A 26771-nucleotide genomic window follows, 5' to 3' on the forward strand; every position below is an offset into this window, starting at 1 on the left:
ATCATCAACATGGGAATACGCTGCGGACAACTGTACACATTGGCCCGCAAAGCTGCCAGAAGCATGTCTGCGCAAACCAATGGAAGTGTCAGACAGAGATCCAACATGCGTCTAAATCCGCAAAAAAAGGCAGTGTAATACTGACAAAATGCAGTCAAGCCAGGCCAGTTTGAAAGACAGGAACCAATGCTCACTCTGCTCTCGAAGCTGAGGTATACCCAGGAAGAACACCAATCACTCACAACAACTTCACTCCAGCATTGTTATCTCCATGTTTCGAGTGATGTTGACATCAATTGCAAATCAATTGAATTAAAACCAAGATGCCTGTCACTGAAAGCCGGACCAAAGGAAGCCCTCCAAAAATTACGGAGTGTATGAAGGATGAAATCACTCGTAAATTGGTTTGAAAGGTGGTTAACAGACCAGATCCAATGCTCTTAAATAAGTGTACTATACCCTGCGTATCAGACATGTTAAAGATATGATGGACCATTTCCCCGAAATGGAGCGGGAAGTTCGTATGGACTAGAGCCTGTATCTCTGCCAAGGACCTTGCAACTTTGAGATCAAAGATCTTCCAGGCTGAAGTTAAGGCCACGTTATGCTGAAACAGCATGGCTTTCAGTCTGCTCAGAGATAAAATCTTATGTTGGAGACATTCAGTGAAGGCCACAGTGGTGCCGCCCCAACTGTGCGAGCTAGGGGAAACAATACTTGCTTATGCTTACAACAAAAACACTGGAGTTTACAGTCACTAGATAAGCGATGCCTGGCGTCATTCCACAACAGCCTTGGTCATTCAGCATCAAGTAACTCCCATTGGAAAGTACCTCAAATACTGGATGTATTACAGCAGCTAAGGAACCCTTCATCTAACAGGACAAGTTCCCTATTGACGCATTACACCCTCCATGAAGCAACACTTCCTTACACACTAAAGACCCACTCAAGGCCTTTTCGCACTTTGAACCACTTAAGAAAACTTCCTTTTCCTTGTTCCTGCACCTATATGTGTATGGCAACTCCCAGGTTTCTTGCATGTACCCTTCGCCTCATACTTGCCAACTGGCTAATATTTCAGGCGGTACTGGAATTGGAATGTTGTGATTGGCAGTGTGATATAGCCATGGATTAACTATTCTATAGAAGGTGACTTTGCTACAGTAAAAGGTAACTTCTCTAGTTATTCTATGAGCGGCACGGTGTACTTCGGATCTCTGCGTGCCATGGTCATTTGTCTGTTGGTCAGATTGTAAGCCAAAAACAGATTTGTGTCTTTAATGTATCGCCATGGAATGTGGCCAGAAAGCAATCATTGAAGCATCCAGCTTAAAAGCATAATAGCGCACAGCTGAGACTGCATGTTGTAGAATAGACAAATCTTGTTCCATTATGTAGATAGCTGAGGACACAATGTTGCCCAGTGAATAAATACGAGACGAGAGTTTGGTCATGCCATTGTCTACCACAGCTAATTCCTTTTCTAGATTAATTCTATCGATTTCACAAAGTCTCTCAGCAGCTTCCTGTTGGGAAACTTTCCAGATTTAATTGTAGATGGTATATAGGAAGCGTTTCCTACGTGGTTTCTTGGTATCTAACAAGAAATCCCTCATATCTATGTTGTCTGACAGAAGGGACAAGTGTTGTTTTACTTGTGACAGAGTTGAGGTCTTTAGCCATTCTAGGCACACCTTCCCGACACTATAGGAAGTCACTACCCCTGGGCTGTCTGTGTGTACATAGCGTGCGGTGAGCCAATGGATACTAAACCCTTCGGTGAAACCCTTGAATCTTGAGTTACACATATTCATGTCTTCAGACCAAATCAACCAACCCTTCCAATCCGGAGATGATGAATTGTATGTATTTGTACCACGTGTCCCCTCACTTCTGTGTGTTATTTGAGATATCCTTAATAGGCATGGGTGAGGTGATGCTCGGTGTTCTCAGGTCTTTAATTTTAGCAAACCCTGTAACAAGTAGTCTGTTGCACTGTTGTGATTAGGAAAATCATCTGTAATGCTATAAGGCAAGCTCTAAATAAATCTTCAGATCCCTGAACCTGCCACTCTCTGATTCCCCAGATAGATTTTGTGTCTATGGTGTCTCTCCAGTAGTCGAAACACTGTATAGACAGTTGGGAGATACATCAGCTTAGTCTTAGCCAGCATAATCTTCTCCATAGTTGCATTAGTCTCAATCAATCAATCAAGAGTATTTGTAAAGCGCACTACTCACCCGCTAGGGTCTCAAGGCGCTGGGGGGGGCTGCTACTGCTCGAAAAGCCAGGTCTTGAGTTGCTTCCTGTAGGAGAGATGGTCCTGGGTGAGTCGTAGGTGGGTGGGGAGGATGTTCCAGGTCGTGGCCGCCAGGTAGGTGAAGGATCTTCCTCCGGTGGGGGTTCTGCAGATCCGTGGGACGGTGGCGAGGGCGAGGCTGGCGGAGCGGAGCTGGCGGGTTGGCGTGTAGAACGTGAGGTGGTTGTTGAGGTATTCGGGGCCCAAGTCGTGGAGAGCCTTGTGTGCGTGGGTGAGGAGTCTGAACGTGATCCTCTTGCTGACGGGGAGCCAGTGCAGGTCCCTCAGGTGGGCGGAGATGTGGCTGTGTCGGGGGATGTCCAAGACGAGTCGTGCTGAGGCGTTCTGGATGCGCTGGAGTCTTTTCTATAGTTTGGCGGTGGTCCCAGCGTAGAGGGCGTTCCCGTAGTCCAGACGGCTGGGGACGAGGGCCTGGGTGACCGTTTTCCTGGTTCCAGTGGGGATCCAGCGGAAGATCTTACGGAGCATGCGGAGTGTGTTGAAGCAGGAGGAGGTAACAGCATTAACTTGCCTGGCCATCGTGAGGGAGGAGTCAAGTATGAAGCCCAGGTTACGTGTGTGGTCCGTGGGCTTGGGTGGGGGGCCCAGAGCAGGGGGCCACCAGGAGTCGTCCCAGGCGGAGATGGATGGGCTGAGGTTGAGGACTTCCGTCTTGTCTGAGTTCAGTTTCAGGCAGCTGAGCTTCATCCAGTCTGCGATGTCTTTCATTCCGTCCTGGAAGCTGGCTCTGGCGGAGTCGTTGGTGAGGGAGAGGATCAGTTGGATATCTTCGGCGTAGGAGATGATGTTGAGGTTGTGCTTGCGTGCGATGGCTGCGAGGGGGCTCATGTAGACGTTGAAGAGGGTGGGGCTGAGCGAGGAGCCTTGAGGTACGCCGCAGATGATCTTGGTGGCTTCTGCGAGGAAGGGCGGGAGACAGACTCTTTGGGTTCTGTCGGAGAGGAAGGAGGTGATCCATTCCAGGGCCTTTACTTGGATCCCGGCGTGGCGGAGGCGGGTTGTCAGGGTGCGGTGGCAGACCGTGTCGAACGCAGCCGAAAGTCAGCGCAAGTTTGTAGTAAAACGATTCTGGGTCTGAAGCATTGAACCCAGAAGAGTTTGCAAATGTCTGTGCGAATGTGGCAGAACTGCCCTTTGGTGGTGTCAGGCAATGTTCCCATTGATGGTACGTGTTAGCAGTGTTGGTACACTTGCTCTACGCAAAAAATGATGACCATAATGCTGGTAACAATACATGGTATTGTAGTCGGTTCTATCTTTGTACAATTCCCTGTAAGAAAATGCAGCAGATTGTTCTAAATCTGAGAGCATAGTATTTACAGTTTCATTGTCCCAATCATCAGAGCGTGTTCAGAGAGTGTTCTGGGGGTAATGAGGTCATTTAATTTTTTTTTAAACACATTGAATTTTTAAATGCTCAGTGGAACCAAATACATCATATGAAACTCTATCCCACATTATACCATCACGTACTGGAATTGCTGTAATGTTCACCAAGGACAAGTCTCTTTGTTCACAATGTGATGAAGTATGTGGTTTCAGGACCAAGTTCACAGATTGTACTGCACAGCGTTCTGGGAGACAATGGCTGTTCCGAAGCCGAAGAAAGACGGTCATTGTCCAAATTAACAGGTATATTACCCCTATTGCAAACCAAATAAGCAACCACAGTGACACTAAGTAAGTCTTTTTGAGCAAAAGGTAGAATTGTAGAAGGTATTTTTCTTCAGAAGGGGTGGCTTTTGATCGGATTCACTGGGATCTGAGGAGAAATCATCGAAGTTGATGAAGTAGCCAGACGCAGTTCTATCTATCTTTTGTAGCTCTGCAGGTTTTGTAGAACTGGCAGATGTGTTTTGAAGGCACACTTAATGTAGACATCATTGTTGGGCCGAATTGCAGCTTGCATTGTTGTTTCTTCTTGATGTATTTCAATTTCAACTGGAATGATTTATGTTCCATTATTTGGTACTCCTTCACTTTGTATAGTGGAGTCTTGAAAGGTTATTCGTTTTTCCATTTAAACTTCCTGTATAGTAGCAAGAGGAAATCTGCGGCTGCTCAGGACGCCACGCGGCCTCCTGTTGAGTATCAGCCACATGAAGCAGTTTGATCAGATCAATGGAGACAAATCTATTCTCTTTTTTGCCGGCCAGAAGCAGTAGAAGTACAATTCTTGTTCCCACAACCGCCTGGACAGGTCCAGGTGCCCTGTAAGATGGCCCACACTCTCTTCGTTCCATGATCCTTTCCCTGACCATGGCCCCAATCTGTGGGACCAAGGCAGGTCTTGCCGTAACTGGTTTTACTTCCCCAGTGGCGGTGCGTTTGACTTGCACGTTCCTTTGTAACGCCCGGAACTCACTGAGTTCCTGTAAAACAGTGAAACGTCATTCAGTTCAAACAATTTTGTATCCAACACTGTGCTGGCACAATCAAGATCAGGTACCCACATTCTTTTCCCAAACAGAATCTCATAAGGGGTTTGGCCTCCCAAGGAATTTCTTGGCATATTATTGAGGGCCCTCTGGACCCCGTATAGGTGATTGATCCAACTACCCGCACCTAATACCCTTGCTGTTAAGGATTGCTTTAGGTCCCAGTTGTTCCTCTCCACCACCGAATATCCTTCGGGATGGTAGGGGGAAGAGTACTGCAAGGCCACGCCCATACTTTCCATGGCTTTCTTGTAAGCACAAGAGCTAAACGCAGGGCCACGGTCAGAATGTAACGTGCCAATTGCGGATGTCCCGATGAAGACTCGCAAATCCTTTATAACAGTTCGAGCGTCAGCCGAGCATTGTGGCCAAACCCATAGGAATCTAGAGCATGAATCCACTGCCACCAAGATTTACTTGTAAACCCTGTCTGAATTTAAGGGGCTTGAAACTAAACTTGAAATTAAAGTCTGGGGAAGGGACTGTTAAACAACTCATTTAAAAAGCCCATCATTCAGTAGAGGGATTAGATGTAGTACAACACCAAATAGACACATGCAAGTGTCCGTGTGAAATCAGTAGTGGTGTTTGTGATGTCCTCTGTATTGTGGAACCCTTCATCTGCTGGCAAATGTCGCACTTCAGGACAAAGTCCTTAATTTGTTTTGTTAACCCCGACTACCAGTAATGCTGCTTCAATAATGAAAATGTTGCAGTGACTCCTGCTTGTGCTGAGCCCAGACCCTCGTGTACAAGTAGTACTAAACCTAATCTGCGATCTTTGTTTGGTATTACTCTATCCCCCACTCCTGGAATTTGAGAATACGGTGTGTTTTGCGCATCTAACTTGTAGGAGTACTTGAGTGGAAAGCCTTTTGGCAGTACGACAGAGCTGCAAAACGCTTGTGTTTTATAATCTTTTGAACACTTTGCATGGATTTATTCATACCCATTCGGGATTCAATAGTGTCCGCACCACATTCTTGCGAGCACTTTAACGCCGCACATTGAAGAACCTCTACCCAGTCTATCACGCTGAATGTACGCATTTACCTATTAAATTCACGTTTGCAAGGGAATGAGCACTATTTCACGTTCACGCGGTTTAAGTTTTGATTTATTTAAGAATTTGTTGCCATTATTCAAACATGATCAGACCTTAAAGTTTTTTTAGCAAGTTACATGAACGGTTATCGTTTTGGTATAAACGTACACATTTACTGATTAGCTTAAAGTTTACAAGGGCAGGAGCACTGTTTCACGTTCACGCGGTTAAAGTTTTGATTCATTTGAGAATTTGTTGCCACTAGTTATCACTGTCGATATTCAAACATAATCGGACTTTAAGGTTCTTAAGCACGTTACATGAACGTTTTTTGTATTGGGTGCACCTCTCCCCATTTTATTTTGATACATAGCTTTTCACAACTCATTTTACTTTCACTCAGTCAGCACTATGAATACTGTTGTATTGAATTCATCAATTCTTGGATTTCTGAATTATAATGCAAATGTTACATTCCTTGAAGGAATTACCCCCTGATGAAGGGCTATGCCCTATATGCATTGGGGTACCTGTATACTGTGATTACCCTTATAAAATTGTTATGCATATGAGTAGGATCATATGAATCATACACATGAAGGAAACAGATGAAACAAGAAAATATTCATGTAGAAACTAACCTGTTTGAATACTCATTTAATTGGTTGATAAAATGATATAGCGACATTGCGTCGCCTGGACTGCTTATTGAGTTTGCTTTTTCCCAGACGGAGGGCGTTTCTTTTCCAGTTAATCACCAACAGGGCAGTGTGCATGGGTAAAAGGAATCCCAGCCTCATCCTCCAGCCCACTGATATTTTACTGAGAGAACTGATGAACATTTAAGTTAAAATCCCCTAACAATATCAGAGCACAGCCACCTTGCTGGTGCATTTCTCAATGTCCTTGAGTAGATGGTGCACTAGATCAACCTTGGAATGGTCAAAAACCTTATTATATAGATTTAACAGCATCAATCTTGTTGCAGAACACTTGAAGAAGATCATCTGGTAATATACTGAATCACAATTTGACCATAACACCTTTGGGGGGGAAAATTAGAGAGACAAACGTAGTCAAACCACCCTTTCCAAGTTATTAGCAACTGCTGGCGTGTGGTAGCTAGCATACCCATTCACATAACTAGGATCAAAAGCCACATATCTTGTAAACATATAATAGCATGGCATTCAATGAACTTAAGCCAATCATACCTATCCTATTTGCTGGCTAAACCAGCAATATTCCAAGAAGCTATAGATAGTGGTTGCATGGTATGACTTTCAGTAACCCTAATGGGAATAGTGCTGCACCTGACAGACACAGAAGGCGTAGATTCAAAATCAATCCCAGGATTCACAGACTGAGCTAGTAGATCACTTGAACCCAAGGGAGTGGCTGCTCAGGAAGTCAGTCCTGTCGGTCCAATTGCAAAAGACGATTAATCTATTAAAGGTTGGAAAAATCTGCTCAGATAGTAAAAGAGGGGTCAGACTACCCTGGGGTTTATAAAATAGCATATAACTCTTTAGTGGAGGGCTGATTTCACATTTGAGGGTAGATGACACAATAGGTGGTTCTGGATTAAATATTTTTGATTTAACATTCCGGTCCATTCTCTTCCTGTTGCCCCCCTATTATTGGTGGCCTCAGAGTTAGTCAAGTTAGTTGGGCACACAGATGGTTGATCTCGCACCCTCATATCATCACACTCGATAGTAGCAACAGTCAAGGTTTTAGTGGGAGTGGCCAACTGGTCAGGACCCAAAACAGGTGGAGGGGGAGCGATGCTGGGGGGGGGCATCAGGGCGAACACATGAGACTCAGTGAAATCTAGTAATAACTCTGGAGACGGCTCAGGCAAAAATGTCAGAGACAAACACTGTTCTGCTATGTCGATTTCTCTGCTAATGTTCCCCACTGCACGGTGCAAAAAGCCATCTACGGTGGAACCAGGGGGAAGATTTCCCAGAGGCAGGAGCAGCCTTCCATTTCCCCATACTCAATGAAGAGCTCATGCTGCAAGACATGGGGTTATCGAACAGTGAGCCAACAGATCAAAGGACTGTGGGTAACAGCAAATAAATCAGTACCTTTTGGTGGCAGATGTAAAGGGGATGGCCATTGCTGGCATTGACGTGTGGATCCTGAGGGCATTGTCACTGGGCAAGGGTTTCTGGGGAGTGTAGTCGTTCTCCACAGCACAACGCAGCAACTCCTAGGCTGCATGGCAAGACGAAGGTCCCGCGCTACGGGACGCCTCCAACGAACTTATAGCACTCCGGTGCCTGAGGGCAGTGTCACTGACCAAGGGTTGCTGGGGAGTGTACTCCTCTTCTCCAGCCCAATGCAGAAACTCCCAGGCAACTGAAAGCCACAACTGTTGGCTGCGTCAATCCTTGTTTTTGCAGAGGGCAAAACGACCTCCATGTGGGAAGTGAGTTTGGCCATTTTCTATGTCTTTACGCGCTGAACGTTTTAATTTGAAAACAGCATGTTGGCAAATCATGTTTCAATGGTAACCAATATCTTGAGTTTATTCAAGTTCCTCTGTGCCCCTTCTTTAGTGGCTTAGACCAATAGTCACATGGTAGGTGGAGGGGGGCCTTAGCCAGCAGAGATGCTGTGAGGACATATTTAATGAAGCCCCGCCTGTCTGAATGTATCTGTACAAATATCCTGTAAGTTCAAATCCATCGAACAACCTTATCGACTGCAGCATTGAGAAAGAGAGGATGAAAACATGCATCATCATCGTCAGTTAACTATATTTTTCTTGAACTATAGCTCCTGATTCATATTTTGATTGTAACTTTTTACTTGCTTTGGACGGTGACCATATGTTATTTCTTTGCTCAACTTTCCTGAACTTTACTTCCTTTCCTGAAATGTATTTCCTTCCCTGAACTATATTTTGGTTCTGGCTATTTATTTGCTTCAGAAGGCAACCTTATGTCCTTATTATGCCCTCGCACAATTGGCTTTATTTGATGAATTATTGACGCTAATTTGAATCCGACTAACTATTTTTGACTTCTGAAATGACTCTTAAATTAAATATTTAAATACGTTATGGTTTTGACTTTGAATTTTGTCATCTAAAAGTTTTCTTTATTGTTTTAGGGCCACTGTCTTTTGAGACACAAATTGCCCCGCTCCTACATCTCAATCCTTTGAACTTTTTAGTCAGAGTTAACAGTTGCCAAGGGCTGTTGTGAGCATCAGTGTCACATGTAATGCAAACATATTGGTCTGACCTAATGGTTTAATCTACACAAATCTCACCAGGTAAAGCCGGGCTGCATATGTGTATGTAGAAGTCTGTAGGATTCAGAGCTTCCCGGCTTGTAATTGGCAAAAAATATATGGTATAATGTTGATATCATCCGTTGATTCATGTTCAGATTTGGAATAGAATGTTTAACCACACTAGGAAAAGCCAAACCCTACAGTACTAGCCTATCATGGACTGTTGCATGGCACAGTGAATCCTCAAGAGGTGTGAAGCACAATCAAGAGTAAATGGAATGCCACGTGACGTCTATTAGAATATAAAGTAGAGAGAGAGTGAGAAAACAACGAGAGAAAGATTGAGATTGGATTAGAGAGAATTAATGATTTCAGAGAATGAGAGAGGAAGAAATATAGAGCGAGAACGAATGAAAGACAGAATGGGTCATAAAGAATGAGTTGAGAGAATGGGAGAATGAAAAAGGAAGAATTAGAGAGCAAGAACGAAGGAAAGAGAGAACGTGCCAAAGAGAAAGAGAATGAGAGAATGAAAAAGGAAGAATTAGAGAGCGAGAACGACTGAAAGAGTGAATGTGTCATTAAGAATGAGTTGAGAGAATGAAAAAGGAAGAATTAGAGAGCGTGAACGAATGAAAGAGAGAATGTGCCATAGATAGAGCCATAATGAGCAAGAGAGGGAAAGCTAGAGAGGGAAATAATGAGAGAGAAGGAATCAGAGATGGAGAGAGAAATGTTGTGGGGCTTTAGCTTTTATGGCAAAGTAAATATGTGTGCTGATGCTTTTTCCTTTAATTCCAATAGCTCACTTGGCTGTTATTTCATGATTCGCATAGATGCATTCCATCTATGTTGGTAACGTTTTTTAATGTATTATCATCACTACTGCTGTTGAAGTCCAGAGGCTGCATGATTGGTCTTCCCTTGGGTGATGCCTCCTGCCAGCGTGAGAGATGAGGATGGTGGTTGTACCGCGTAAACTTGTCGCAAACTCGAATCTCTGCTATGGCCATTGGGATAGACCTTCATCTTGAACTGAGGCTGAAATCATAAATTCAACAATATATAACCAACAGTAAAGCAGGATTTGTCCTACAAGAATGACAGAGAAGATTCATTTTGCAAACCATTTTTATTAGTAAAGTTAAAAAATTCAAATTGAATCAGTAGTCATCTGAATACAGCATGTACGAATATAATTCAGACATTTCCATTCGGCACATGCACATACATGTTATTAAAGATTCAGGGAAACTCCGCAATGCTAAGGTTGCGAGTAAATCAGAACATTTTCAAACAGTTGGTGTCAGCAAATAAAGCATTGAAACGAGAATCACATGAAGGATCCAATCAAAGAAAGAAGAAATGTACTTGCTCTAGAAAGCATGTCTATAAGCAGAAATGTTTGTATTATTGGGTTTCAAGAGAGAGAAAGGAGCGACTGCCTGCAAAGGTGGACGGGGCAAACCTCTGACTAACTAAAATCAGTTTGCACAGTTAAAACATATAATAATGTCTAAGAAATATATTCCACAGGTTCTCACCAAGTAAGAACCTATACAAAAATCAGCGTTCCCCCTGCACTTGGTGTCGGCCTCCTTTGCAAAAATGATACAATCCCAAATTCTTCGATCATCGCAACCTTCACAATATCTCGGTAAGGAGTGTCAATCTCCTCTGCATCTTATTCCATGCAGGTACTGAAAATCATTCCCCAACCAACTAATTTGATCAAAAATGACCTTCATACAACAAGCTAACACAAAATGATTTTTAATGAGAACACTTAGGCCCACATGCATCAATATCGGCTTTTGCGAGTTCTAAATTGCGAAAAATAACGATTCGCAATTTAGAAATCGCAAAAGTCTATGCATGAATATTTTCGAATTTTTTTTGCAATTCGGTAAAAATCGCTATTTTTACCGAAATGCATTAAAAATGCGAATTTTCAATTGCGAATTCACAATTCCCATTCATTCCTATGGGCCAAAATGACCATAGGAATGAATGGGAATTGCGAATTCACAATGTGCAATTGCAATTCATCAATGCATTTCAAGGGTGGAGAGGGGGGTACAAATGACCCCCCCTGCACCCATGAAATGTACTTTTCAGTATAAGTTACATACACACATGTCCTAAGGACATGTGTGTCTGTAACTTAACAGTTTAAAAAATGCATTTTTGTGCATTTTTAAACAATTTCGCAAATTACCACGAGGTTGAACTTCGTGGTAATTTGCACTTCCAATTTGAAAAATTGCAATTTTTTTTTAAATGATGCATAGCATTTTAGAAATCGCACAATTGTGTTTTCTTATATGCTATCGCAATTTTAGAAATTGCAAAAAAATTGCAATTTCTAAAATTGCATGATGCATCCCAAACAGCACTTTTGGAATCGCAAACGGCCGATTTTAAGGAATCGCACCGTTTGCGTCTCCAAAAAAGCTTGATGCATGTGGGCCTTAGACTCTGATGCCTGAAACAGAATGAAAGCTGTGCACACCAAACAAAAAAATACAATGTTGACTTGAAAGTGAAGTCAGACACCTGGGCCCACTCATGTCAATGCTAAAATGCATATATATCTCGACTATGGCTAAATCCAAAACATATAAATCACTTGTTTCCCTAAAAGTAACTGTATGATAATGCAGCACACATATCAGTAATGCTTAAGCATGTTTCAAGTTAACCTACAAAGATGCACAAATAAATGATGATGATTGCTCATCACCGGACCCTTTAAGGCAGTGCTTAATTTGAGCCGGTGGGGTCTGGTGCTCGGCACCGGCACTTAATTGTCAGCACTGGCTCTAGTAATAATCCAACACATGGTGGCGCTGTGAGAGATGAGCACAACTGCGTTTGCCAAGTCAAATTGCATTGAAATGAATAATACTAGCCTCACACCATTATTATAGCTTTGCGTGGCCTGAAATAGTCTGAATTGTTACACTTGGAGGAGTGTGATGGTTATGTTGGTCATGTTATTGGCAGAGGCAATGCATGATGCAGGCTGCTGTGGCCTTCTGAGAAGGGCCCTGGCACTTAATGTTATACAAATTAAGCACTATGTTAGGCCTTTGTAATCTGGGTGCTCTAAACCTGTGAGACCTCTAAAACTCTTCTGTTGATATGTGAGCAACTTTTCAGTTTCCAACCATGCCCACTGCAGGAGGCCATGCAAAATTGCAGACCCATATTATTGGATATGCCATTACCATTTTCAAGTTTTAGCCAACTATTAACAGCACTGAACTAGAAAATGTTCCATATCGCCCCCATTTTTACTAAGCTTTCTTGATGAGTGCTGGAAAACCCCTACAGAGATTCTAATATATCTGACACTTCAAAAAAGTAATGGAATATTTCATGGGTTTCACCACAGAGCTGCCAGTAAAACCTATGGACTTTCATCCAACTTATTTGAAAACAGTGGTGTAAAATGCACCACTTGGGCAATTCTACAAAATAGTTCTTCCCTGAGGAAGGTCAGCCCCAGTTGGCAGTCATTGATTGTTTTTGGTTTATTTGATGACTGCTCTTTTTGAACTGCCTGGAAAAACTTTACATTTTCAGTTAAAATGTGTGTGGTGCCTGAAAATGAACCATTTGGACACATTTTTTAAAATGTTTTTGGTGTTATTTTAGACTCTTCTTGTAAGAGCTAGACTTGCTAGTTTGTTCTGTTTATATTTTCCTGGTCACTCTCTTAAGCGAATCTTCCAGGTTTGGTGGGAACTCAACGCATGCATTGTTACACCTGTGTGAAATGTTTCACCATGTCCCACATCTTCTAAAAGGAAATGGATCCATCTTAGTAAATTTCTTCTGTTCTAGAATATAATGCCTCGGATGACAACATGATTTGCAAGGAGCTCCGCAAGAGTTCGGAAGGCTGCCTGTTGTTGAAGAACGAGTGCGACAACTGCAAAGAGATCCTGGCAGCCGGTGAGTTTATGGACAAATCTGTGTGCAACTCAGTGGCAAGGCTGCATGGCTCTGGTTGGGCATGGGTACATTGAGTTGGCCCTAAGGTAAATTTGACAAAGTTGGGGCCAAAACGAATGTATGCAACATTTATTGCTCCTAATTCGTAAACATATGTGCAGGGTGACCTTTGGCTCCACCCAGATGAGTATTTCCTTTTCACCTCATGCTATTGGTTGTTTGGTGTGCAATTCAGCTTTCTAGTGAGTGATTCCATTGGATGGGATGAGGGACTATTTTCCATCTGAAATGTGCACTGAGTCATCACACTATATCTCCTACACACATTCAATACAGGAAGCAATAGTTGTTTGCTACTTTTGTTCCCGGCATTGGTAAAACCAATAGGTCTGGTTTTAATGTGCTAAACAGCTGTGCATGCAATGCAAACACGCATCATATGTGTGTGCATGCTTTAGTTGGCACATCAGAGAAATAACTTTTGACTTGCCAATACTCGGCTTTCAGTTGTCTTTGGTCAGACTTCACTTTAGATATATCAATGTTCAGAAAAAGTACAAGTGAAATCAATTTACCTCAATCAGTGTATCATATTTTAATAACATAAAACTGTATGCCCCAGTTACTGAAAACAAAAATGTGGGCAATGTAGAATTGATTGTAAAAGGCAGTTGAGTTAATGTTAAAGATGCCATTTTTTGATAGCATTGATAAACCTTGCAACATCACCACTTTTCACAGATATTTCTAAACTGCAGATTCTTGTCTGCTGCTTGCATGTTAATTGGGATCTGCAGGTTCTCTTTGAGTTGGGAATGTCCCCTCCATGGTAAACAGGTGTGCACCCCTGTAGTGAGTGATCAAACTACATGTGATATCTGCTATTCTCATTTTTTGTGTGGCCTTGTTCACGGCCGGACTGAGAACTGAAACCGGCCCTGGCAATCAGCTCAACCAGCTCCCAAGGGCCTGGAGGCGGGGAGGGGGGATGTGAATGGGAAGCACCAATCCATCTGCCGCTTTTGTAACTGGCGGCCAATATTGCACAACTGCTGCAGAACTGGCCACCTGTAACAAAACTGACACCCAGGGGTCCAAAACTGGCCCCCACCCTTCCAGCCCACAGGGGAAATGCCCGGTGCCCGCTACGGCCAGGCCAGCCCTGGCCAAGTTCCTTGGTAGTAATAGAGGACAGGGGAGCACTGTATAGTAAAATATTGTAACAAGTCCACACGTGTGGCAGTACACTTAAGCCTCTGTGCTAATACTTAGCAGTAGCTCTTTTGTATCATACCATATTACCAAAAAAAGGATTTTACATGGACCTACTTTTTGTTTCACCCACTGAATCAGCAGTTAGGCGCTCTGTAATTCTAGCAGCTTCCTGAAGAGCACTGGGCAGTGGAGGCTTGTGGGCTGAAAGCTGCAATTTGAATTGTCCAATTTTTTTAATCTTCTATTATTATTTACTACATCATTTCATTTCAATTATGGCCAAAGTGCTGAAAATCCTTTCACAGTTCCTTTCTTTTGATTCTCTGTAGGACTGTTAAAATCGGATGTATGACATTACAACACATGCTTTTACCACGCATGCCTTTACAACGCAGCTTTTACAACGCATGCCTTTACAACGCATAGCGCTTAGGGGTGCTAGATAGTGAATAGTTTGATTTACTATTCCAACTCCAGTCCCCGTGGATAGTAGGGAAGGTGTTGGATAGTAAATTAAATCTATTCCCTATCCTAGAGCGCCCCCCAGCGCTATGCGTTTTAATGACATGTGTTGTAATAGTTGCGTCATAAAGGCACTGCGTGGTAAAAGTTGCGTTGTAAAGGATGTTTCCCGTTAAAATCACTTATTGTTTTACTCACGAAATCTAAAAGCAAATTGTTTGAGTTATTGGCATATAAATCACTGTGTAATATTCGATTTACGACTAAATGGCGAAGACAGCAGTTTAGCATGGATTTACACCTGTGATCTAAAGCGCGATGCTCAAGCGACCTACTGTAGTGGATTCAAATTCACCATTCCATTCACAGAGCCTCACTCAGTCACATAAGGGAAAGAAATGGCATGCTGTTAGAAGATTTGAAAGAGGGACCAGCATGTGGATGGTCAAATACAAAAAGTGGCTATTTAATCCCCCTTCGTACAAATAGTTAATAATCTCTGCTATTTACCAGCAAAATAGTACATAATCTCTGCTGTTTAGCCGGCCACAGGAAAAATAGTAGAGATGATGTACATTTTGACTGGCAGATCGATAAATAGAGTGCTGCAGCTCTTTATTAAGCCGGCTCTGAATAAATGAGGGACTCCAAGAAATGGTAGGGTGGTGGACATCTTGTAATGGGGATTAACATTTATGAAGCTTAAGAAAGTAAATGCTTTTACAAATGTATAATAGTTTGGGCAAAGATGAGTGCTCAAGTAAGCTCAGTTGTTAATAGCTCGTGTTATATTAATATTCAAATAAGAAGTGCTGGAATAAATAATCTGCTTTAGGAGCAGGATATGGCACACCAGACATTTTGAGCTACAGTCTAGAAGTATTTGGCTATCTGTAAAGAGTAATGAGAATGGATGCAATTCATGCAAGTACTGTGTTTTAAAAAAAAATTGTGATCCTCCTTTGGATGATTTTCAAGGAGTGGGCTCTATTTAGATTTCTTATGGAAGTCCTTGCGCAAGTGTAAGGTTTCTTTTTAAGAGGGAATGTGCTTGCTTAGTATTTCAAACCCAGCAACACAGCAGCCATCAACAACAAGCAGCAAAAGGGAATGCAGACAGATTGGTTGTTTCTGGGCTACAAAGGGAGGAATACTTATAGTAGACAAACAGTGCTGGGGGTCACAATGCTTTGAGACACTTGCAGCAGGTACATTTAGTAAGACACAGCAACAGGACTTCTGTAGAGTGGGGAAGTGAAAGCAGGAGACATGTAGGTAATGCATTTGGGTAGTTCACTCATCTGCATGTTGAATAAACACACTTTTTCATACTATTTACCAAGCAGAGTGGGTTATAGGCATTAATGCGTATTAATCTCAAGTCGTGAGTGGCCATTCAGTCACAATGTCATTTTAGTCACCTGCACAATGTAGCTTGTGATAAGTAATTTGGATTTATACATGCTAAGTAGTGTTTTAAGTGGGCAAGGTTATGTTTCTACCAAGGCCCCATTTCTGTCCTTGATTAAAAAAAGGCAAAGAAATAATTCTAAGTGCAAGCTTGGAGGCTGTACCTGACTAAAGACTTTGTGGAGGAGTTGGGGAAGGAAGCAATAGGGACAGCAGGATGAGGTTGATGAGCAGTAGGAGAATAAGCCAGAGGGTGGACTACCAGGAGGGCTAGGTAGACTAGGGCACCAAGACCAGGAGAAGAAGAACCAGGCCTATGGAGAAGTAATCTATGAGGACATGGGTTACGAATGCCAGAGAGGTCCAGAAACAAACTGATGAGGTGGAACAGGACAAGGAAAAACTTGAGTAATGATACAGGAAACAGGGTGTGAAGGATTAGGAGGGCAAGGAAGATGTGGAACAGGGGGACCTGGTCACAGTGGACAATGGTGAGAAGGAAAAGAAGGACCAGGGATAGGAGGAACAGAAGGCCAGAGACCATACCAAATAGGAGGGCCTGAGTTCACTGACCAGGACCAGATGGACAATGCCGGACAGGGCCAGGGGTAGCAGACCCGGGTAGGCAGATCAAAGACTGACCGAGCCGAGATCAGAATTGAACAGGATGGATATAACAGATGATGAAGTCTAGGCCCATTAGGACTAGGATCAGAAAGTCTATGAGCGATAAACTCACAGGAATCCTATACCATGGTCACAAGGACTACATGGGCCAGGGTGACAGACAACATGGGAACTAGGAGGACCAGTGCAACAGGCATGAGGAAGACCAAACCCAGGAGGACCATTACTTGGAGGACCACGATAGAGGAGACCATGGTCAGATGGACAAGAACAAGGTCGAATAAGCAAACCAGGAGACCAGGAAATCTAATAGGACTAGGATGGGGCAGGCAGAGCAGAGTTCTAGGGAAACCAAAGACAGTGGGACCCACACCAGAAGAACCAATACTTGAGGACCAGACAAAAGATGCAGATCTACGACCAGGAGTAAATTAGAAGGATTAGGAACAGGCAAACCAGGGTACTAGAAAAACAAGGTGAGCAGGGCCAGGAGGACTAATAGATGAGAATTAGGGTGTGGAGAATGAAAAGCCATATGATTGGGAGCCTGCAAATCAAGATACCCAGAATCCAAATTACTAGGAGCAGGAGTACATTGGAATGACAACCAGTCTCAGCAGGGCCAGGGAGAACAGGTCCAGGACGTTTTTTTGACTACATGAATCGGATGTCAAGGAACATCAGAACCAGGAACGGCTAGGATGACCCACTTGAGGGCAAGTTATTGCATAACCATGTGGGCAAGGAATAGGAGGAAAAGGGCCAAGAGGATCAGAGTTTGATCAAAGAGGACACAGAGTGCAATGGCTAGTGTGCCCAAGATAGTAGGATGTGCAGGACAGGGACGAGGAAGACTGGGGGGAAGTACCAAGGCCACCCAGAACACCAGAACATGCAAACTAAAAGAATCATGAGCAGGAAAACTATAAACAGAGCTAAGTGGGTCAGGACTTAGGGGACCAGGGCTCAGAACACCAAGAGGGGCAGAGCAATTATTATAAATAGTAGAAGCAGGGTGAGGAGTATCAGATTTCAGAATGTCAACCAGAATCTTGAAGACCAAGTGGACTGGACAGTGGTGACCAGGAGGACCATGACCAAATCGATCATGCTCAGGAGCATCCAAACAAGGAGGACCTGGAGCAATGACTGTAGTACCAGTATGACTAAATGGTCAAGGAACAGACCCTGAAGAACCAGGACAACGCAAACCCGGAGGAGAAAGGCTGAGTGTGCCAGGACACAAGAAGCAAGAACAACTAGCACATAATCTTGAGAAGAACAAGACTATGTAAAAGAAGAATAGCACAAGCTTGGCCAGGAGTGCCAGGCAGCTAATACCAGGGGCACATGCAACTAGAGAGTGCCAGGTAGCTGAGACCAGGGGCACAGACAAATAGAGTCAGAAGGAAAAGCTCTAAGAGGACCAGGAAACAAAGGACTAGGGGAAACAATAAAAGACCAGGGCAGGGCAGGACCTTGAGTACCAGGACCGGAGTATGGAGGATCAAGACAGACATCAGGACCAGATCACAGCCTTGAGGCCCAGGGTACAGGGCTAGTAACAGGATGGCCTGGAAGATGAGCAACAGAATCGCCAGGCATAGGAGGGCCAGATAAAAGAGGACCATCGTAAGTTTGTGTATAAACATGAGGGCAAAGAGCAGGAAGACCAGGGCCAGGAGGATCAGGGCCAGATAATGGAAGACCAGTTTCCAGACCAATAGGACCAATGGGACATATTAAGCAAGGGAGATGAATGGGTCAGTGCCAAGAATACCGGGAGGACCAGAGCCAGGAGGATAAGAGCAAGGAGGATTAAAAGGATCAGCACCAAGAAGGCCAGGGGGACCATTACCATAGGGGCAGGGCACATAGTACCAAATGGGGCCTGGAGCTGGAGGTAGCAGGACCAGGGTGAAGAAGATCAGAAGGAAAAAAACAACCAGAGCCAGGAACACTAAAGAAACTAGACCTGGGTGTTCAGGGGGACCAGTACCGAAATGACGAGGCTCAGAAGGACCCAACCAAAAGTACCAGGACCAAGAGAGCCCATACCATTGGGTGCAATGTCAGATCGACCATGAAGGTGAGGCTCAGGGCCAGGAAGACAAGGATACTCCAAACCAGGAAACAGTGAATAAGAGGGCAAGGGCTAAGAGGGCCTGGATATAAAAAAAGGCAAATTATATGAAGGGAATCAGCAGGACCAGGATCCAATGTACTAGGAATTAGATAAGCAGGGAGAGAGGGATAAGAAGGACCAGGTCAAATAGACGATCTGGAAAGAGAATGGAGGCTCAGGAAATATACAGAAGAAGGCGGCCTGAAAGCATCAGAAGGGCCACAAGGACCAGAACAAGGTAATTAGGCATACAAAGACCCAAATAGGGAGGATCAGAACAAAAGGATCAAGTCTAGTGGGCACAGAACTAGGAAAAGAACCCAGACTGGGAAGATTACTAGGCTGAGAGTGGGAAAAAATAGGAGAACATCACCTGAAGAATCAAAGGGAGATGGTCAGGCAACCAGAGCCAGCAGGACAAGAGCTAATAAGACTAGGAAAAGGGATACCAGTGGGACCACAATCAAGGGGAAAATGAAGCTCATGTCAAAGAGGCCCAGGAGTATCAGGCTCTGACATACCACGACAAGCAGGAAAAGGATACAGAGGAATAGAAGGACTAGGACCAGAAAGGCCAGGATGACAGGACCCATGATGACCAAGTCAGGTGGCTAAGACCAGGATAACCTGAACAAGGGAAATCACAACAAAGTGGACCCGACAATCAAGGATGAAAATAAGCATGAGGCTCAGGGCCAAGAATATCATGATATGTTGAAGGAGGATCTGGATAACTAGTCAGGTCAGAAGCAGGTAGACTATGGCAATTAAGACCAGGCAAGGGGTAGGATTAGGTGGACTAGAATGATTAGAATCAGTAGGACCAAGGCTAAGAGGACCAGAGAGGCCAGGACCAAGGGGACCAGGACCTGAAGTTCCAAGAGGAGAATGAGGACTAGGAACTGGGATATAAAGACCAGGCTGAGGATGATCAGGGGAACCAGGACAACGAGAGTCAGGAGAACCAATAGGAATAGACCAGGGACAAAATGACCAGGCGCACCTCAAGAGGACCTAATAAGTAGGACCAGGAGGCACAGTGCCAGGTAGACCATAAGGAACAGGGCAAGGAGAATCAGGATGACCCAAAACAGGAAGACTGGGAGTGCCAGGGCTAGGTGGATAAGGACCCACCAGATTAGCAGGATCTTATCTTATCTTATCTTATCTTAGGTGCAATTTATAAAGCGCACTGACGCCGAGGCTTCCTGGCGCTGAGACACAGATTGAGTGAGGGAGAAACAGAGTAGCGGGGCTCTAGCAGAGGGGAGGGAAGAGGTGAGTTTTAAGTAATTTTCTGAAGTTCAGAAGAGAGGATGAGGATTTGATGGAGAGAGGGAGGGGGTTCCAGAGTGCAGGGGCTAGATGGGAGAAGCGGCGACCGCCGAGTTTCTTAGTTTCGATTTTGGGGGTGGCTAGCAGGTGACGGTGGGCAGAACGGGGGTCACGCTGTGGACAGTAGGGGTGGATAAGAGATTTTACAAACGCAGGGCCGGGGCAGTGAAGGGTTTTGAAAGTGAGGCATGCCACCTTGAAGGCTGCCCTTTGGTCTATTGGGAGCCAATGAAGACTGTGGAGTAGGGGTTTGGCTGATTGCCATCTGGGGGTATGGTGAATTAGGCGGGCCGCTTGATTCTGGACAACTTGGAGGCGGTGAGTCAGGGTTGATGGGAGGCCATGGTAGATCGAGTTAGAAAAATCCAGGCGGGAGAGCACGAGTGAGATTACAACTTGGGTGAGTGCAGCGGGGGGAAGTAGATGGCGGACTTTGCGGATCTTCCGGAGCTAGTACATGCAGGAGGATATTACCGCTCCCACCTGCGTTCTGAGAGAGAGTTCAGCATCAATGATCACTCCCAGACTCTTTACAGCTTTCACCGGGATTGGGGGGGGCCTAGCTCCGGAGGCCAGAACTGCGGGCCCCAATGAGCGTGACTGAGTCCCGGGAGGAGGAGCTCAGTTTTCTCGGGATTGAGCTTCAATTGGTTCTGGTTCATCCAACATTGAATGTGGGTCATGACTGCGTGGAAGGTATTGATGGCATGAGGTGAGTTGAGCGGGAGGATAATCTGTAAGTCGTCAGCGTAATTGTAGACGACAATGTCCCATTTCTGGAGAGATTGGATCAGAGGCCGGAGGTATAGGTTAAATAGGAGCGGCGATAGAGAGGAGCCCTGGGGGACTCCACAGTGCGTGGGTGTTTTAGTGGCAATGTAGGACCCCAGGCGGACCGCCTGTGCTCTTCCAGTAAGGAAGGACTTGACCCAGTCAAGAGCGGTGCCCTGGATGCCAGCCTGCTCAACACGATGGAGAAGGATGTTATGGTCCACCGTGTCGAACGCGGCTGACAGATCCAGGAGGACGAGGGCTTGGGGGGACCCCGCATCCGCGTTGTTCCTGAGTGTGTCCAGAACTGCTAGGATGACGTGCTCAGTAGAGTGGGCAGGTCTAAAGCCGGCTTGATTAGGCTCAAGATGATGGGTGATTCAATGAAATTTGACAGGCACCGGGTGACGTGGGCCTCCATCAATTTTGAGAAGTACGGGAGGAGGGAAATGGGACGGTAATTCGAAGGCTCCGCGGGGTCGGCGCCGGGTTTTTTGAGGAGGGGTACTAAAATAGCCTCCTTGAAAGAAGTCGGAACGATGCCGCTGCTGAGTGCCCCGTTGAGTAAAGGTAAGATACAGTCTGGAAGGTGCAGACATATACTCTGCATGACAGATGGCGGGCAGCAATCGTTCGGGGAACCAGATTTTACCCGGATTGTCAGTTCTGCTAAAGAAGTGGGGTCTAGGAGCGGGAAGGAAAAGAAAGTCGAGGGATTGTTAGAACAACAGACTGGTGGGGGTGACTGGGGAGAGGGGGGGATAGAGTTTTTAATTTTTTAAATTTTGTCTAAGAAGAACGAGTTGAGGATATCACAGGCCTCTTGAGTGGGGGTCTGGGCTAGGAGGGTCCTGTCATCTGTAGTGAGTTCACCCATGACTCTGAACACCTCCTTGGATTTGTCGGCTGCCGACGAAATCCTGTTAGAGAAGTGTTCCATTTTGGCTAAGCTGATGGCAGCTTTATAATCTTTACGCGCAGCCAGGTAGGACTGTCGGGCAAGGTGGGAGTAGTCGCGTCTCCAAGTGCGTTCTAACTGCTGTGTTTTTAATTTCAGAAGCTTGAGGTCCCCAGAAAACCACCTATGGGAGTTGCGGTGCCTGGTGCTAGGGAATTTGACCAGGGGAGCAAAGAGGTCGCTGGCCGATTCAAGCCAGGTACCAAGATCATGTTCCATGCCGTCGATGTCATTAGAGGGGAGGAAGGCTGGGCGGGTGTCGGCCAGGGCGGTAAGAAAGCTCTGAGAGTCGTATGTATTCCATTTCCGTGAGAGACCGCCAGCCATCAAAGGAGCAGGGATGTGACCGGCGACAGTGATGGTGGTGTCGACTGGGTTATGGTCGAACCAGACGCCGGGGGAAACGTCTGGTGGAGATGAGGCCAGATTGCAGGTCCAGATCTGGTCCAGGATATGGCCCTTATTATGGGTGGGTTGGGTAACCTGTTGAGTGAGATTCAGGCTGGTGAGAGTCTCAAAGAGCTCTGTGGCATGGGGGCCGGCATTGGTGTCGTTAAACCAATAATTTAGGTCGCCGAAGAGGGCGAAACTGGAATGCAACGTTAACAGTTAGACAGCTGTTCACTCAAGGTGGTGGAAAAGGATGGCATAGGATGGGGAGGCCGATATAAGAGTAAGAGGGTAAGGGTGCCGGTATCGGTTTGCACATTGATAAGTAGATTGTCCACCATAGGGAGGGGGAGGGAATAAGAAGATATGGAGTTCAGACGTTTGGATATGATGGCTGCCACCCCACCCCCGGGCCGGTCACCAAGGCGATCGGCATGAAGGGTGTAATAGTCAGGGGGGAGGGCGGCCAAGATATCTGGGAGAGACTCTGAGGTTAGCCAGGTTTCCGTCAGCAGGAGCATGTCCGGATTGGTGTTAGATAGCAAGATGAAAATGTCCTCAGAGTGTTTAACTAAAGAGCGAGTGTTTAAATATAACACCCTGATGGTCATGACATTCCTGGTCAACATGGCTGATGGGGTGTTACCACTTAGGCGGTGTCGATCAGGGTGCATGATGCCGGCAGTGCGTATGCGACAGATAGCCGTTGGAGGTGGGGAGGTGGCGAGATGTTGCAAGTCTCTGAGGGTTTGGGGGGGGAGTACGAGATATGATGGTCGGCGTGGCGTGCCCTAGGGCCCGACCTGGCGCAGACGGGCGCAGACGGGCTTGCCTTTGGCGGATCAGGGTGAACATAAGTAATACCAGGATCAGGAGGCCCAGGAAGAGCTAATACAAGGATAAGCCATGAGTAGGGCTAGAAAGACCTCAGCCAAGAAGCAGCCCTTCCAAGTACTACATATCAGGCATTAGACTAATGCATTTCAGTGTGGTGGTCCCCTTCACTGCACTGAAATGCAAAGTCACGCATTTATAGCTCCTCTTCAGCTGTCCAGAGCCCTCTTACCACTGTGTGACTGAGCAAGCTAATAGTGGCAGTGCACGGTTCACACTGCTTGTGGCAGGCTTGGGGGATGGTTCAGCTGAGTTCACTCTTGTATAGGCTACAATGTATACCAAAAAACAAACATTTAGAAAGAGGGTCCAGAGGCTAGATTAACGACCCTGTCAGACATGTGCCCCAATACTATGCATGAACAACAAAAAAGATGTCTGAGGGTCGAAGTGAAATACTGATGTGTGTAATGGAAGGTACAATAAAAATAGGTTGGACAAAAGTGCAATATGTGCTACAAAACAACACAATCCCACAATTGGGAAAAAGTGCCCATCAGCTCCCAAACGGTTCCGCCCTAGTCATCATCGGTGCTCTCCCTACCCAGGAGAAAGTTTTTTTGTATGTTAGAGTCACTTAATGTTGTTCTGACTTATTAAACTGGATGTAGATGATACATAAATTATGTGATGGGTGGAACCAAAAATTGTTGTAATTGTAGTAAATATGGTTAACTGTTTTGCAGTGCTCAAATGTGAATAAACAAACGTGTAGTGTAATAAAATTAGGTAGAGATTGAGTCGAAGGGAATCAATTTTAATAGTTTCTCTCAACTCTCCTAATGTTAAAAATTGTATAAATGTGAATTAACTGGCAGATTTAACAAAATATCCACCTGCAAGTCGGGTCAACATGTTTCAGCATCGGTGACTTTAAATACGTCACTGCTTTCATCAGGACCTAGATATATACAGCTACTGCAATAAAGGAAAAAGAATACCTGAGTGATTTCGGGATATTCCTTATTCTTCTCCAACCTAATTGGTAGGAGGAAAGGTCATCACCCCACCTGGCAGCAGCTCAGGTGTGTGGAGCACCGCTCTTTCCGTTGGTACACCGGGCGTCCCTCTGTGCTCGCTGGGAGAGTTGAGAGAAACTATTAAAATTGATTTTGTAGCACATATTGCACTTTTGTCCAACCTATTTTTATTGTACCTTTCATTACACACATCAGTATTTCACTTCGACCCTCAGACATCTTTTTTGTTGTTTAGGCTACAATGTAACCCATTCATCCGACATTGGTGACGCATCAGCACTGACGTCATCAGAGTCCATCTTTTTTTGCCCAATGAGACAGCAAGGAGAGACTTACGTGTCACATAGAGGCACACATTTAGGCGGGCCGCTGCAGAGCACAAGTTTAAAACAGCTCCTGCCGCTGCTCCCATAATGGTACTATCACTTTCGGACCTGCTGGCATCGGTGACCCAGCCGCCGCATGAGTGGTGCCACAACTGAGCCTGCAAAACAGTCAGGCAGTGCACAACCATTATGCCTCAGCAAGCTGAGAGTTCTAAACCGTCCACAGCCAGTGCACTGCCTGGGGGAAGTCAGTCATGGCGACTGGCTAGCCCGTTTATCACACTCACACAGACCATTACATGTTACTGTAAAGTACTTGGTGATTTCTGCTTTAAGGGAGTCAGAAAGACTTTTGAGCAGGTAAAGAGAGACTTCGGTTTAAAGGAAATTGAAAGGTTTTGTTATACACAAGTATGCTACTGGGCTCTGCGCCGCTCGGTCAGGTAAGCAGCCCTACCAAGTACTACACAATTGCTCACCCAAATATGCAGCAGTTTTAAGATCTTCTTAGAGTTGCTTGTTGCTCAAATGGACGTAATTTCTGATATGTATATGTGTCCCTCATCTTCATTGCTTGATTTTTGCTCGTGAAAAAATGCCACTCATAGCCATTGAAAGTCACCCATAATCACACTGAACTTATGAAAATGTCACACATAAGCAATCTGGAACCTTGGTAGCTATTAGGTTGGACTATAACCAGCAGGACCAGATTGAAAAAATCAGTATCAGTGTGACCAGAACTAGTTAAACTAGGGCGAGGATGAGGACGAGGAGGACCAAAACAGCCCAGTAAAGGAGGACTTGGAAGAGGACTGGGAGGAGGACTAATGCCTAAAAGCATAGAAGGACCTGAAAGAGAAGTAAGAAGACAAGGGCAGGAGTACACCTATTTGGGTCTAAACAACATGTATTAGAGTATCCATTTTGTAAATTATTTGTATCCATCCTTCTGATGCTGCCTACTTGAAAACCCACAACCTTGAGCTCAATATAAAACTGGTAAGTATTGGTTGACAAATCAGAGCATGCAAATTGAACAAAAAGCTGGGACTGTTACACTCTGACTTCTGAGTGATAGAAGATGCTGTCTGATGCTGGCACAGTAAGTAGTCTGAGGGTGGATCTGAGGGCATAGGAGTTTAAAGGCAGATGGGTGAAAATGAGTGCGGTCTGTGATGGATGGAGACAGGGTTTGGAAAACTCAGATGTCTGAAGTCAGGAAAAATGGTCAACGGCTAAGAAAGGAGTTAAAGGGCTATGGCGGTCAGCAAAAGGGAGCACATAATCATAAGAAGGCTCTGATGAGCAGAAGTGCCCACCCCTAATATCCACATATTTTGTACACAAAGACCTGGATCGGGAACACATTTATATGGAACCTACAATTGTAACACAACTGTTGACACAAGCAACAAACGGAGGAAGAGGGAGGGAAGGAGAGGGAGATGCACAGAGGACAAACTGATATGACAAAACATCACCAAAAATGAGGATTTTCAGATTTCTTGTGAAAGATCTGGTGCAAAGGGGTCTAGAAAAGGTTGAGGGGAAGATTGTTGCACACTTTGGGTCTTAGTTTCGGTAGAATCATCCCCTGTATTGGCCTCTCGTAAAAATAAAGAATTGAAAGCAATGACACAGATCCTGATTTAAGAAGTCTCGCTGGGTGATAGGGTGAGATCGAAGAAGGCAGAAGCTTGAAGCTCCTAAGATAGTAGGATTGATAGACCAAGCAGAAGACCTTCAACTGAACTGTCTGACCAGTAGCCAGTGCTGCACACGAATATGTGCCGGAATCTACAAAGGTAAGCTGCAAGATGCCTCGCCGTATTTTGGATCTTCTGTAACTGGGTGAGTTGAAAATCAGGAAGCCTGACATAAAAAGCATTGCCATAATCCAGCACAGACCAAATGATCTAATTGAGCATTCGTGCCTGCTTGCCAAAAAACCGGCCACTCATATTTTTGTGCTAAATGAGAGCTTAAACCAGACCTAAGAGTTTTGGCAAGTAATGTTGGGGAGGGAAGTGTCCCCGAGATGAAGGCCGAAGGTCTTCAGACCAGACTAACTGACTGTCACTGAAAATTTAAATTTACATTTTTTCACCGTTCAATTTCAAACAGTTGGTTGCTTTTCAGAACTGTACAACTGTCAGGCAGACCCTGGGGTGCAGGGTGGTGCAGGATCAGACACATTGATAGAAGCATTATAAGAATGGCTAAAAATGGAAACAATTCAACCATGTTAGTTATTCATAA

At 44.9% G+C, this 26771-nt stretch overlaps 1 protein-coding gene across 1 annotated transcript in view; it reads left to right on the top strand.

Moving 5' to 3' along the window:
• LOC144761982 (clusterin-like) overlaps positions 1–26771 on the top strand; it is a 416511-nt gene that overhangs the window by 167314 nt on the left and 222426 nt on the right. The window contains exon 6 of the mRNA XM_078647148.1: positions 12906–13016. Within this exon, the coding sequence (XP_078503274.1) occupies positions 12906–13016 (111 nt within the window). The remainder of the gene's footprint in view (positions 1–12905; positions 13017–26771) is intronic.

The sequence above is a fragment of the Lissotriton helveticus genome, chromosome 6 (genome assembly GCF_964261635.1).
Source record: "Lissotriton helveticus chromosome 6, aLisHel1.1, whole genome shotgun sequence".
NCBI lineage: Eukaryota > Metazoa > Chordata > Amphibia > Caudata > Salamandridae > Lissotriton > Lissotriton helveticus.